We start from the raw sequence: 13300 nt of genomic DNA on the forward strand, positions 1-13300 counted from the left end.
AAGGTCATGCTCACAGCGGAGCTGTTTTCTATCTCCAGGAATTAGCTAGCCCTGGGAGGGGCAGTCCCTCCAGAATCAGCAAGGCTCTAAATGTCAAACATCAGAAAATGCAGAATTTAAAAAGCATGATTAATACATGGAGCAGAAGCCCAGTGTCGCTTGCCTTGATTCTGGGACAAATTCTGAAAGGCCATCCTTGCTCCAGAGCTCCCAGGGAGCTCCGCTGAGGCTTTGTACCATGGCTCATGGGCCACTCCTCCCTCTGCCCCCTCATGCAGCGTCCCCCTCCCCAGGAGGGTGCACTCCTACCTGTAAACCTCCCAGGGAACCGGCTTGAGCCACTGTCACACACCCCACCGCCCAGCCTACTGCCCATCGCCCGTCACTCTCCCTTCTCTCACAGCCCGGCTTCTCAGACAGAAACCTCTGCTCACTGTCTCTACTTCTACAAACCCACGTCCACACCTCTAGCTCTGCTGTCCTCAGACTTTGGTGTAAATCGGCATCACCAGAGGGCTGGTTAACACACAGACTGCAGGGCTCACCTCCGGCTTCTGACCCAGGAGATCTGCTGGGCAGCCCCACATCTGTCCTCTCAACATGCTCCCGTGCTAGGACTCCCCTGCTTTCTCAGGCCCCTGGGTCTGTGGTGGAGATGTGCTGGCCCTCCTGCCGCTGGGCCTTGGCACGCACTCTGCCCGCTCTGCCGGGTCCTTCCTCACACCTGACCTCTTCCCCTCCGCTGGCTAGCCCCTTCTCAGTTCCTGTCTCTTCTCAAGTCCCTTCCACAGGGAGGCTTGCTTCTTACCTAGGCAGCCCTTACTAAATTATCACTGAGGGAATGGAAAAGTGAATAATGGGGGAGGCAACTTCCTTTATAATTAGAGAGCCCAACCCCCCCACTTGCTGAGGCAAAGACGGAAAGGCAAAAGAAGACGCAGTGCAGGGCTGACGGATCCCAGGAGGACAGTGGGGGCGAAGCTGCATCCACAGCGGGAGGTGCCAAGCAGGGTTTCTGCCCGCCCTCACTCTCGTCTACCCCTGAACAGGCAATATCAGCCTTCTTGGCTGACAGCCTTGTCCTGCTCTCCGCAGCCCCTCGGCCCACCCTCTCTCTGTACTCCCAGCATCCCACCCCGTGGGTCGGATGATGTCCACCCATGCACCAGGCTTCCTGGGGGGGACACCTCCCTGCTCTGGGGCTTCCAGCCAGCTCTGGCCGGAGCCATGTGACCGCTCTGGTATGCATGGCAGGCTCCCCGGAGTGATGCTTGGAGGGGTGACCTTGCCGTCCAGCACAGAACCGGCTCCCTGTGAGTCTGCCTGCCAGGCCTGGGGGTGCGGTGGGGGGCCGGGGCAGAGGGAAACTCGCTTATTCTCTGCAGATGTTTGGCCCCAATTTCCAAGTCCAGGTTACGTAACACCTGAGGAGAACTACGCTGTCACCCACACCTTTTCCCTTTCTGTGGAGCATTTCACAAGCGCAGCTGCTTCTCAGAGAAGGTCTATTTCTGGAGCTGTTTTCACTTGACCTATATTAAGCACAGTCACAAGGCACAGGCAAGTTGTGGGGTGCAGGGTGGCCTGTTTGCTCTCAGTGCTTTTTCAGTGTCATGGGTGAGAAAACCAGAAAAGCTGATGCCCACAGCTTGGGAGCTGAGACTCAAGTGGCTCACGGGCCTCACCAGGGCATCAAGCTACAGAAAGCGCTAGGCCTGGACAGCTTACGCGTGCCTTGTGCGGGCCCAGGGCTCCTTTCCATTTCACAGCTCTGACTTGCCTCTCCCCTGAGGCCCTGCTGAGAGATAAAACCTGAGTCACTGCAGTGCTAGTCAGGGAAATAAAGGTTCCCAGTAGGCCTAGACTCTACCAGGCCAGGCCACGATGAGTCCCAGCCTGTGCAACACACAGTCAGTCGAGTTTTAATTGGCCACCCAGCCCCTGCATGGGGAATTCTCTTTCCTAAGTTAATAATTAAATCGCACGACCAGCAGGGAGCGAGAAAGGGCTGAAGGGAGCCATCCAGTCCAGGTACTGGGCACAGACCCGTACTGCTTGGAGTTGCCCCTGCTTTGAAGGCCTGTGGATAAAACAACAGAAATGATTCACCCACTAGGCACCCAACTGGCCCCTCTTCAAAGACGGTTGTCTCCCAAATAGCCAGATAGCCATTTTCTCCCTCAAGGCTCTTACTGTCTCCCTGGAAGTAGAGGTCTGAACCCAGGGTCGGAATCTAGTGCTGCTGACCCCAAAACCTACATCTCCGGTGCCTCCTCCCTCCTGGAAGTCAAGCCCATATCTCCAAATAGTTGTCCCACTGATACATCACATGCCAAAATTTCAAAGTAATACAGCATGCCTCCTCCACACCCAAAGTAGCCCCTCCACTGGGAGGCTGCTGTTTCCAACCTAGCACACATCCCCAGGCTGTTTCTACCCTGGAAGGGCAGATGGACCCAGGTGGGACTTCTCTGGTTAGCTGAGGGATGATGACCTTGCACCCCCTTAGCACTGTCAGAGGAGCCCCAGCTTTGTAGAGCAGGGCCTCTGCCCCCTGCCACACCCCCCACTTGTAATCTTGTCAGTGGAGAGCTCCCCTCAGGATGCGGGGTTTGTCATGCACCTCGAAGCGATCGCATGACTCCCACCAGAGCTGGCTGGAAGCCCTGAGGAGGGAGGGGGCGGCCTTCCTGGGAGAATCGGTGGGGGTGTGGCGATGATGGAGAGAGACAGAGCTGGTGGCAGCTGTGGTACCTGAGGGCTGGACAAGAGGGTGTGAGCTAAGTGCAGAAGGGACTTGAGTTTGGCCTTGAGGGGTAGCAAAACAGGATGGAGGTGAGAGTGAGCATGTACTCCAGGCCCTGAGAAGGAGGGTGCTGGGCGCCGGGAGAATACAACAAGGGGTGGGGGAGCAGAAAGCGCTGGAAGCGGCTTGATGGAGCATGGGGTCAAATGTCCTTTCAGCGGGCGGCCCTTTTGCCTCGTCTGGTCTCTGCTCCCTTCCCGTCCCCAGAGATGTGACAAATCCTGGCTGTCCCATCACCCCACAGACTACTGGAGTGGGGTGTGCAGGCTGTAAGATGCTTTCTGCAGGCTGACACGGAGACAGCCCTGACAGACGAGTGGGACAAGCGAGCTGGTCGCCGGGTCTGCGGGGAGGTGGAGAAGCAGGGACAAAAAGATCAAAGGAAGGGACCGTGGCGGCGCAGCCAAATACAGGCAATTGAGGGCTCTGGGGAGAAAAATCCACTGTGCTCCATCAAGGAATAAAGAAAAGGCAGCATCATTTTCTACCCAATGAAATACCAAACAAAAACAACGGAAAAAAGGGGAGAAATCCCAATAGAAGGGACAGTGTCATTTTTGTTGGAGTAAGTGTCAGAGAAGTGTTTCCACTGAGATGACATAATCAGTAGAACACATTTTTTAAAAATGATAATATGCATGTCGAAGGCACAAGCTCCCACTATTTGACTCGGTTTCCCCTCTTTCCGTTAATTTAGAAATGTTCCACTGGAAAAAAAGAAAGGACTCCTTGTGCACTGACTACATGCTGTACAAAAACAGAAAAATGACTTTCATTCCATAATTCCAGTAATTTGCTCAATAAGCACTTGTGGAAAGAACAAATTTGCAAAGAAAGGAGCTCCTTGACAATTACAGTCACCTCTAGGAGGATCAGTTATTTCATTGTGGTATGTCCATTAATGGTAATATGAGGCAACTGTTAAAAAGATGTGAATAGGAAAAATAGCTGTAAAATACATTTGTAGACATGTCAGAAAATCAACTGGGTACACGATATTAGTGAATTTTTGTTAATTTACTTCACTGTGATGATGGTTTTGTGGTAGCATAGGAAAATATTCTTTTTGAGGAAATGTATGTTAATGTATTTAGGAGTAAAATGTCAGGAGTCTACAAGTTATTTTGAAAATTTCTGACCAAAAAAGAGGCATATAGGAAAAACATTAATAATTGTTCTATCTAGGTAATGGAACTGTAAGTATTCATTGCACTTTTTTCAATTTTTCTGTACATTTGCACATATTTATAATAAAAACTTAAAAAAAAAATATGTGTACCAAACAACATGAGGCTAGAATAATGAAAAATGTAGTATTTTTTAAGATTGAGAAAAAAGCAAACAATGTATAAAAAGTGTACAACACGATAATAGAAGAACTGAGAATAATTGCCACTCTGATGTTGAAATTATGGAAATCTCTTTAACTTCCTGTTGTGTTTTCTTGTCTTTGAAAAGCATGTTTAAAAGCTATTTACCGTAAGTAATTCATGGCCTAATTTCCTATATCCTTTATATATTGTCATAAAATATGTATATATCATCTTTACTTTACTAGTAGAATCTTTTATGTGCCAGGTTAACATAACAAGTTGCAACTTTGTGGTTCAACTTGAGTTACATTTTCTTTTATCACTGATGTATGGGATACAATAAAACAATTAAAATACTGCTTGTACAGTAAGAAAAAAAATCCACCCAACTGTACTGCTTTAGTGACATTTTACAATGAAATAAAAGACTTGGCAAAACATTTCTTTCCTTTCTTCCTTCCAAATTAATTAATTTATTATTTTTACAAATAATTACCCTTTGCTCTTCTCTTCCTCTGTCCCCTATCAGTAAGAATTAACATAGTTAAAAAATTTGGAAAATAGTAAAATATACAGAAAAAAACTTTTAAGACCCTTAATTTCAACATCTTGAAATAACCAGGTTACATTATATGATATTTCTTTCCATCTTTTTTCTCATGTATGAATTTTTATTTATTAATTGAGATAATACTGATACACAAGCAGTTTTCTTGTGTGTGTGTATGTGTGTGTGTGTGTGTGTGCATGCCACACACATTCCGTCTTATGGATATACAATTGCTTATTTAAAACTTACCCTATTGTAGGGCACTTGACGCTATAGACTGAATATTTGTCTTCCCTCAAAATTCATATGTTGAAACATAACCCCCAACATGATGGTATTTGGTAATAAGACCTTTGGAGGTGATTAGTAAACACCCCATGAATGAGATTAGTGCACTTATAAAAGAGACCCCAAAGGTATTATGTTTAGTACACATGGTGTGGGGGATCACGGAGAGAACAGTGTATCACAGCGAAGGGACATAGTGGATCTCTGGCAACTTGCTATACTGATGGACAGTGACTGCATTGGGGTATGGGTGGGGACTTGATAATATGGGTAAATGTAGTAACCACATTGTTTTTTCATGGGAAACCTTCATAAGAGTGTATTATCAATCATACCTTAATAAAAAAAAATGAGACCCCAAAGGTTTCCCTAACCCCTTTGCCTGGTGAGGCCATGGCAATAAGATGGGTCTTTATAGACCAGGAAGTGGACTCTCACCACATGCTGAATCTGCCTACACCTTGATCTCAGACTTCCCAACCCCCAGAACTGTGAGAAATATTTTCCTGCTGTTTATAAGCCACCCAGCTTATGGTTTGGCTATAGCAGTCTGAAGGAACTAAGACACTTAATTTTTTTCTTCATTACTCCCCACCCCCGACTATTACTACTATTATGAACATCTTATACATAAATCTTTTCCTGACTTCTGATTATTTTTTTAGATTCTGTTCTTAGCATTTTCTTAGATCCAAGTATATGTATTCTTTTAATACTTCTAATATGTATGTAGGAGACGGGGGGAACCTCACTTCTCCTCTACCCTCAGGTTTAGTAACTGGGGCCTTCAAATTAAACTGACAAAAGGCAAAGGGAAAAGGCTTATTCAGGTACACATGAGGGCCAAAAAATGAAGCATCTGGCTCATTAAGTGGTTAAAGCAACAGGGTTAAAGTTAGTTATCTACCTAACTTAGTAGGGGAAAAGGAGGGAGGAGAAAAAGGCTTCTACGGACAAAATAGATTTCTTTAGGAAAGACAAATGTATTTTCAGAACAAATGAGAGATAAGATAGTTTGTGATGATGTCTGTACAGGTATGAGTGACCTTTCTATCTCCTTCATGGCCATACGAGTCCCCAGATAAGGGGTCTGGGATATGTTTTATTTGATGTCTGATAATAGATAGATCTGTGGTGAAGAATGAATTTATGGCAGACTTATTTCCCAGAAACTACTGCTTTTAGTTAGATAAGGGAAGCTCTGAGAAGGCTTCTTTCTGCATCTGCTGAATCTCAAATGTCTTCAGCTTAAAATAATCTTTATACCAACTCTGGGGGTCTGAGTGGGTCCTTCCATATATCATCTGATTATTTTTCAGAAATACACTAATTTATCCATTGGCCAAGCAGAGGGAGTTAGGTATTATCATTCTAAAATATCCTTACTGATTTTGATAGATTAGAAATTGATCTAATTTTCACTTAAAAAAAACACTAGGATTAAGCCTTTTTAAGAATGTTTGTTTCCACATTTATTTCTTTTAAAATAATGAATTATATTTGCATGTTCTTTGCCTATTTTTATTTGCCAAAAAAAATTTACTGGTACGTTAAAATCCTTCAGATTTTAAATACTCAATTGTTACCTTAAGATATTTATGAGGACAAACAATAAAAAAATTGTATTTGCCTTACCAGTGTGAAGAAAAATAAAAATTCATTTAATTGTCAAAATTCCTCAATAATTCTGAAAAACAGAAGGGTCAGTTCACTCAATCAGGACAATTTTGACTGTTATCCTAGCCATCTTCAAAGTGCAAGTTTGAACTAATGTCCAATACCAAGTTTTGTTTAAAAACAAACTCTGTGGATATTTAAAGTTAGAGCTCTCAATTCCAAGGAATATAATCTTCTAACAGCTTTGTGTGATGCCCCAAATACTTTAGAAATCTCAATCACAACTTCATGATTCAATTTGATTACATGAAGTGCACCTCACCCCATAGCAATGATCCAAAAACAATATTTTAAAATTTGCTGAAATCTCCTGTATTTAACTTCCCCTTTTAGCCATAGCCAGTGAAAAGAAAACACTGTATTGCTCTAAGCTGCTCATTCTTTCAAGTGTGAGACGTTATCTGTAGAAAATAAAGCCAAAGAATTTGTTCACAATATTTCTGATTTTAAACCACCTACTGATTTTCTTCTAAGACTTATAATGTATTTTCCAGAATTCTTCTGCGGTATATGTAAAAGGTCTGCTTGTCAGAATATATTTTTCCCTTACAATCTCATTTCCTATTGTAAAGGCAAATTGTCAGAGTCTGGCACAGGGCCCACAATAACTGGTTCCATAAATTGTTGACTGGAGTAGATTCAGCCACTGGCAAGGAGAAATATCTTTTTTACTCCGCTTGTGGGGACAATTATTTTTAAGCCTGTGCTGAACCATATCGCTGCCTGAAAGAAGGAGAGAGCAGGGGGCAAGTCTGGGGGAGCTGCAGGGACCTCGCCACCCCCACCCCACCCCTGTCTGTTCTTTGCTTCCATGGAGCCTTGAGGTGCTCTCCTCACGAGGGCAGGCCCTGGACACTGTCCCAAGCAGGCTGGTTTTGAGAGATGAGTCTTCTGCCACCCAGATTCATTTGAAAAAAACACCATGTCCCTGCCAGAAACTCATAGCTGCAGCTGGGACAGGCTCTCCTCTGGTGGGAAGGGGTAGGGGCAGTGACTGAAGGTAGGTGCCCTCTGCAACCCCTTTCTCCCACCTGCCCCTGAAGCACCTCTGTCTACTCTCCAGGGGTGGCAGGATGAGCAGTAAGCCCACTCCAGCTGGCATGCCCTTACAGGAAAGTACCAGGCTCTCCAGGGGGCTGATGGCCTAAACTTGGCCCTGAGCCTGGTCAGCTGAGCTCCAGCTGCAGCAGCGCCACGCTGCTCAGCCCAGGCAGTCGGGTATTTGGACAGCTTCACGCTCAGGTGCAGCTGGCCCTTCTGCCCACTCCCCCAGCCCCAGCCTTCGCACTGGGATCTCAGAGGCCCCATTCTGTAAGTGGCGATGTCTGTCGCTGAAGAGGCTAAGCACTAGGACCTGCCCAGGCATTTCTGCAGCAATACTAGAAGAGTGAAGCCTCTGGCTCTGTCCTCTCCCTGCTGCACCTGAGCCCAGGTGCAGGAAAACGCAGTGGCTACTTGCTTGGGGCCATTATCTCTGTTTTCATTCGGCAGTCCAAGCGAGGGCCCGAGCAAGAGGGCAATGTCTGTTTTGGACCCTCTCCTGCTCTTTCTACTGGTTAGTGGGGGCCTCTGCTCCTCCACCTCCTTCCCAGCAGTCCACTGTCCCTCCTCCATGCCCTCATTCTCAAGTACCCAGGTGAAAGTATCAAGTCCAAGCTAGGCTGGAGATTCTGTACAAACTCCAATCCATTGGTACCGGCTCTGGCTTTCTTGTGGCTGTTAGGCACCTTCCGGCCTCAGTTTAGAAATAGTGACTGATTAGCTCTGCCTGCCTCATGTGTAGGTGGGACACAGACAACATGCAGACATGTGTGTACCAATGTGTAGACTTTTATACTAATCAAATGAAACACAGTTCAAGCAGTTTTCCTAAAAAGGGCTAAAACTCTGAGGCTGATAATTTGGCCACAGTAAAGCAAGTAAAATGTGGGGGGAAAAAAGACCTGGTTTTAGAGACGGTGATCATAAACTATGTTTTTATTTTCTACCTTAAGGAAAAAAAATTATTGATAGAGGCATGACTTGTCATTTAAATAACTGATTTCATGTATTTTGGTTTCATTAAATACTCAACAGTATAATTTTTTTTTTATGGAACTTGAGGGCCTGCTTTGGAATTATGCTGGCTTGTCAGAGTCCCCCCAGTGATATGCTTATTCCAGAGAGGGTATATGAGTCTCTTCCTGACCAAGGATATGGCTGGAAAGTCTCTGCACTTGTGGGAGTGATGGCCGTGACCTGGAATCTTCTTGCCGGTGGGGAACACTGCTCATGAATAACCGTTAGAATGTTGTGAGGCACAGAATACTTTCAGAGTAGTGTCAGACACACACTACTCTTTCTTTATTTTCCACTTTCTAACTGTTCTACTGTGAACCTCAATAATGAGAAAAATGAAATATAAAAAAGAATATTTAAAAAAGGTACATACATAGGGTTATACGGATGATGTACGTTAGGTATCTTTGCCTGTTGAGGTGAAAATGTTAACGATTTTTAATTTGTTCGCATTTTTCAAGTTTCCTATTAATTATTTTTTATTAATGAATGTTAGAGAACCAGAAAAGTATTTTTAAAATAAAATACTGTTTTTTTCTTAACAAAAACAAGCAAAATGCCCAATTGATAAAAACCAATTACAAATGGAGATGTAAATAGGGGAGGCAAGATGAACATGTTTGAGGAAAATACATAGAAAATTATATTTATCACCTTAGGAGAGGGAAGGGTTTCTTAATCAAGATACAAAATATACCAGCCAGGAAAGAAAACTTGATAAATTCAACTGCAATGTAATTAAGAAAGTATGTTCATCAAAACCTACCGAAGAGAAAGTCATATAACAAGCCACACTCTGAGATAATATTTGTCATACTTATAGCTGAAAAAAATATTTTCCATATTAAATTTTATATTTAATAATACATATTAATATGTAAAATATTTAATCGCTGAATAATTGAAATATATTAGTTCCAGAATCTATAAATAACTCATACAAATCACTGATGATAAGAAAATAATGGGGTCCAAAAAAATGGGCCAACGACATGAATGGACACCCCCTAAGAGAAGAAACACAAATGTACTAACACATGAAGATATCCACTCAATTTTGTTAATAGTCAGAGAAACACAGGCTATTACCACAGAGATACCGTTAGGCACCCAACAGAGGGGTCACCCTTCAATCTGCAAAACCAAGTGGAGATGAGAATGTGGAGCAACTGAAAGTCCTCTACTCTGCTGGTGGCAGAGCCACTTTGGAAAATACTTTGGCATGACCTTGTCAAGCTGGGCACAAACATACCTGTAACCTAGCAAGACCAATTCTAGGTATATACCCACCAAGAAATGGTTGAATGTATGCACTCAAAGACAAACATAAAAATACTCTAAGAAGCAGTTTTCCTAATAGCAAGAACCAGACAGCAGAATCATAAGCTGTAGCCCTGGGAATCAGCCCGTACTGAAGATAAGGGAACCACAGCTACCCACAGCAGGGTGGCTATATGTTAGACCATAAGCTGAGAAAACACGGGTCTGATAAGATGATGCACAAACAGCCTAATACCATTTCTCAAAGCATAAAACCAGCAAACTGAAACACTGTATTATTTAGGGATGCCCACACCATCTGATATAAAATATTTTAAATCACTGAGGAAATGACAAGCACAAAATGCAGAACAGAGTCCCTCTGTTGAGAGGTGGGAGGTAGGAATTGGAGGCTGCACATGTATTGCTCCATCCATGCAGTGTATGAGTTGTACTATACTTTTTCCAGCTGAGTAAAGGGTTCACCGTTGTTTGGTTCTTTATTATATTTTATAGCTTGGATAATGTTATATTGAACATACTGTTTATGACTTCATTTAAAAATACAAACGACTACATAAGGAAATGTGGCATATCTAAAACCTGTCAGTGGATCAATCTCTTTGGCTTGAACTCAAACAGACTGACTCAGGATTTCAAACTCTTAAGCCTGTCTGGTCATGATGTATTGTCTTATTAAATGTACTTTTAATTTGAAAACAATTCCTGATAATAATCATTGGTAGGGGTATCAGGGCACAGACTCATGTCTTTACCCCCACCCTGTACTCCTCTACAGCCTCCCAAGTGGTCATAGTCCTTGAGTGTGGCTGCAAGAGAGAAGGTGGTGAGTTGAGCGCCAAAGCCCCCTACAGACCAGAGCTATGCCACCAGAGAGTAGACGCGACATCATCTTCACCCACAGGCCAGGCCCCTGACCTGTGTGGTGGTTCCTCTCAATGAGTCTTCCTTGAGGCTGGACAGGGGTGAGGGCTTCATCTCCTGAATACACCAAGGGTCTCGCCTTGCCCAAGCTGTGACTCCCAGGGGTCAGCCTGCAAGATGGGTGCAGAGCCCTTTACTTCTCAGGAGAAGGGCTGGAAGGGGCAGGGTGGGACTGATCCTTGTTCCCAGACAGCTGGGAGAGAGAAGAGGTGAAGGAGAGTCGGGTGGAGGGGCGGGGGGATGAGAAAAGCAGTCACCTTCTGGAGGAGAGAAGGCAGTGACCACACAGAGTGAAGGGAGTGGCTGTGAGCTCCCTGTGCGCACATGGGAGACCACAGCCGGGCTCAGTAAGGGCTGCAGGACCTTCTCCCTTTTCACTGATGAGACTCCTGGTGGGGAGAAGTCCGGGTAGCAGACCTGGCAATGCATCCAGGTCTTCAATTCCCAGCCCAGGCACTGTCACGACATTCCTCCCGTCCCCTCATGATCCCACAGGGGCAGCCTCTCACATAACATGCAGACTGGGGTGTGGGAGTAAAATTGTAGTATTTCCAGAATATCTCGCCTGGCTTTAGTACATCTACATATCAATAGGCATTCAGAGGTGGGAAGAACTATGGCTTTAGTACATTTGCATCATTCCTCAGGGGTGGAGAGAAGTTCATCTCCATATCAATTACCTGGGCAACAGAGGGCTTGTCTGTACCTGACAGGTGAGGGGTGCCGGGTTTTGCTTCTGCTGGAGCAGGAAAGAGAGCAGGCCCTGGACTGCAGTTTGTAAGCAATAAATGGATTTTAAACTTCACTTCTCCCTTTGACTGATTTTGGCGTTTAGAGGTATTTTGCCCTAGGATTTCCTCTCCCGGACTTACAGGGGATAACAGAGTTCCAGTCATCAGGAGGGATATGTGAGCTCCACCACCCAGGTAAGGAGGCTGACATGCATAGCACCCAAAATTAGGGGCTGTCAAAATTTTAAAACTCCCACAGGGTAAATTGAGGTCCAGAAATCCATCCCAAGAAGCACAGTGGCCAGTCTGGGTTTTGCACCCAGAGGCTCAGTCTGCTTGGGTTTCCTGTCCAGCCAGCTGGGTATGTCTGATCACCACAGGCGAATGGCCTTCCCACTGTTTGTTTTCTACCTGTGTGCAGGTGAGCAGAAGCAGGAAGAAAGGCTTCCCGTCCAGCAGCACCCCCCACCCTGCACTTTGCTCTCTCCAGCCTGGCTTCCCTTTCCACAACTCTGTATAGCCTCTAGCTCAGGTCGCCAAAATTAATCACCGGTGGGGTTGAAGCAAGAGCATTGCTCTCTGGCTCCAGGCCAGGCTTCCAGGATGTGCGTCAGAAAAAACCAGGGGAGTGAAATTCCAAAGCAATGTGAGTCACCAGGGAGGAAGAGAGGCTAGGACAGAAGTCAGAAAGAGAGCCCGGAGGGCAGACCAGTGCAGGCCCCTGGGGTCAGGAGCTGGGCTGAAGCACCAGGAATTCTTACCTGTCTGAAGATGGAAGCCGAGCCTCCTGTCCAGGTGGCTTATCTCTGGGCTCTGCAGAGCCCTGGGAGGGGAGGGAACTGACCAGGAGGCCAGCCTGCTGGTCCCACCCCTTGATACAGTGACCGTGTCCCTCACCTGGCTCCCATAGGCTGGGCGTTGGGTCCCAGCCCTTAAAATCCGTGTGTTGTTTACTCACCCCTTCCCTCCTGCTGACCTGGCCCAGGTCACTGCTCCCAGACAGGGAATGGTGACGGACCAGCCGGGCGCCAGAGGAGTGGCAGCAGGTAAGTCTGCGGCTGATGTGCTGCCCATCTCCACAGCCCCCTTGGCCCTTTCTCTGTGCCTGGGCAAAAGAGAGGAAGCTCTGAGTTCTGGCTCCTCCACCTGTCCTCACCTTGTCACCCTGCCCTCAGGACGACAAGGAGGGAGGTGGGAAGGATGGGGTGGGCGGGCTAAGGAAATCGGGTGTCTTACCCATCAATGTGCAGCAGCCTGGTGGTCCAGCAACCTGAGGCAGCCAGTCCAGGGCAGGAAGCCAGGTGTCTACCTGCAATGGGAGTATCGGGGGGTGTCCACAGGAGACACGCCACAGCAGGCCTGGATGCTAGTATCTCCCAGTGACCCTGGCCAGGGGGGAAGGGAAGGCAGGAAAGCAGGGAGACAGTGTCTGCCATCAGCAGCCTGTCACATTCGTATCTGTCAAAGCAGCCACTGGCCCGGGTGGAGCTCAGCGCCACTATGATTCTGGGGCCACCTCAGCCCTCATGCCCACTCCGACTTCTTCTGCGTCTCCCCAACCTAAAGGGCCACTGCCGATACCGGGGATGCCTGCCCTCTGCTGCTTCTGCTCCTGGCCCATCCTTGCGGCTCACTCCTGGCCCCGTGTGTTCCCGTAATGACCCCTCCCCAC

At 46.2% G+C, this 13300-nt stretch overlaps 2 protein-coding genes across 3 annotated transcripts in view; one reads left to right on the plus strand and one right to left on the minus strand.

Annotated features, from left to right (window-relative positions):
- Positions 1-12627, minus strand: part of PEBP4 (phosphatidylethanolamine binding protein 4) — a 219125-nt gene extending 206498 nt beyond the window's left edge. Inside the window, exon 1 of the mRNA XM_037024740.2 lies at positions 12390-12627. The gene's annotated coding sequence lies outside the window, so the exon portion shown is untranslated. The remainder of the gene's footprint in view (positions 1-12389) is intronic.
- The window catches only part of RHOBTB2 (Rho related BTB domain containing 2), a 34831-nt gene continuing 34144 nt past the window's right edge, over positions 12614-13300 (plus strand). For both annotated transcript variants that reach the window (XR_005063026.2, XM_037024739.2), the window contains exon 1: positions 12614-12674. Coding sequence is in view for 1 of the 2 variants with exons in the window: in XM_037024739.2 (XP_036880634.1) it covers positions 12635-12674 (40 nt within the window). In the remaining variant the exon portion in view is untranslated. The remainder of the gene's footprint in view (positions 12675-13300) is intronic.

The sequence above is a fragment of the Manis javanica genome, chromosome 3 (genome assembly GCF_040802235.1).
Source record: "Manis javanica isolate MJ-LG chromosome 3, MJ_LKY, whole genome shotgun sequence".
Classification (NCBI taxonomy): domain Eukaryota; kingdom Metazoa; phylum Chordata; class Mammalia; order Pholidota; family Manidae; genus Manis; species Manis javanica.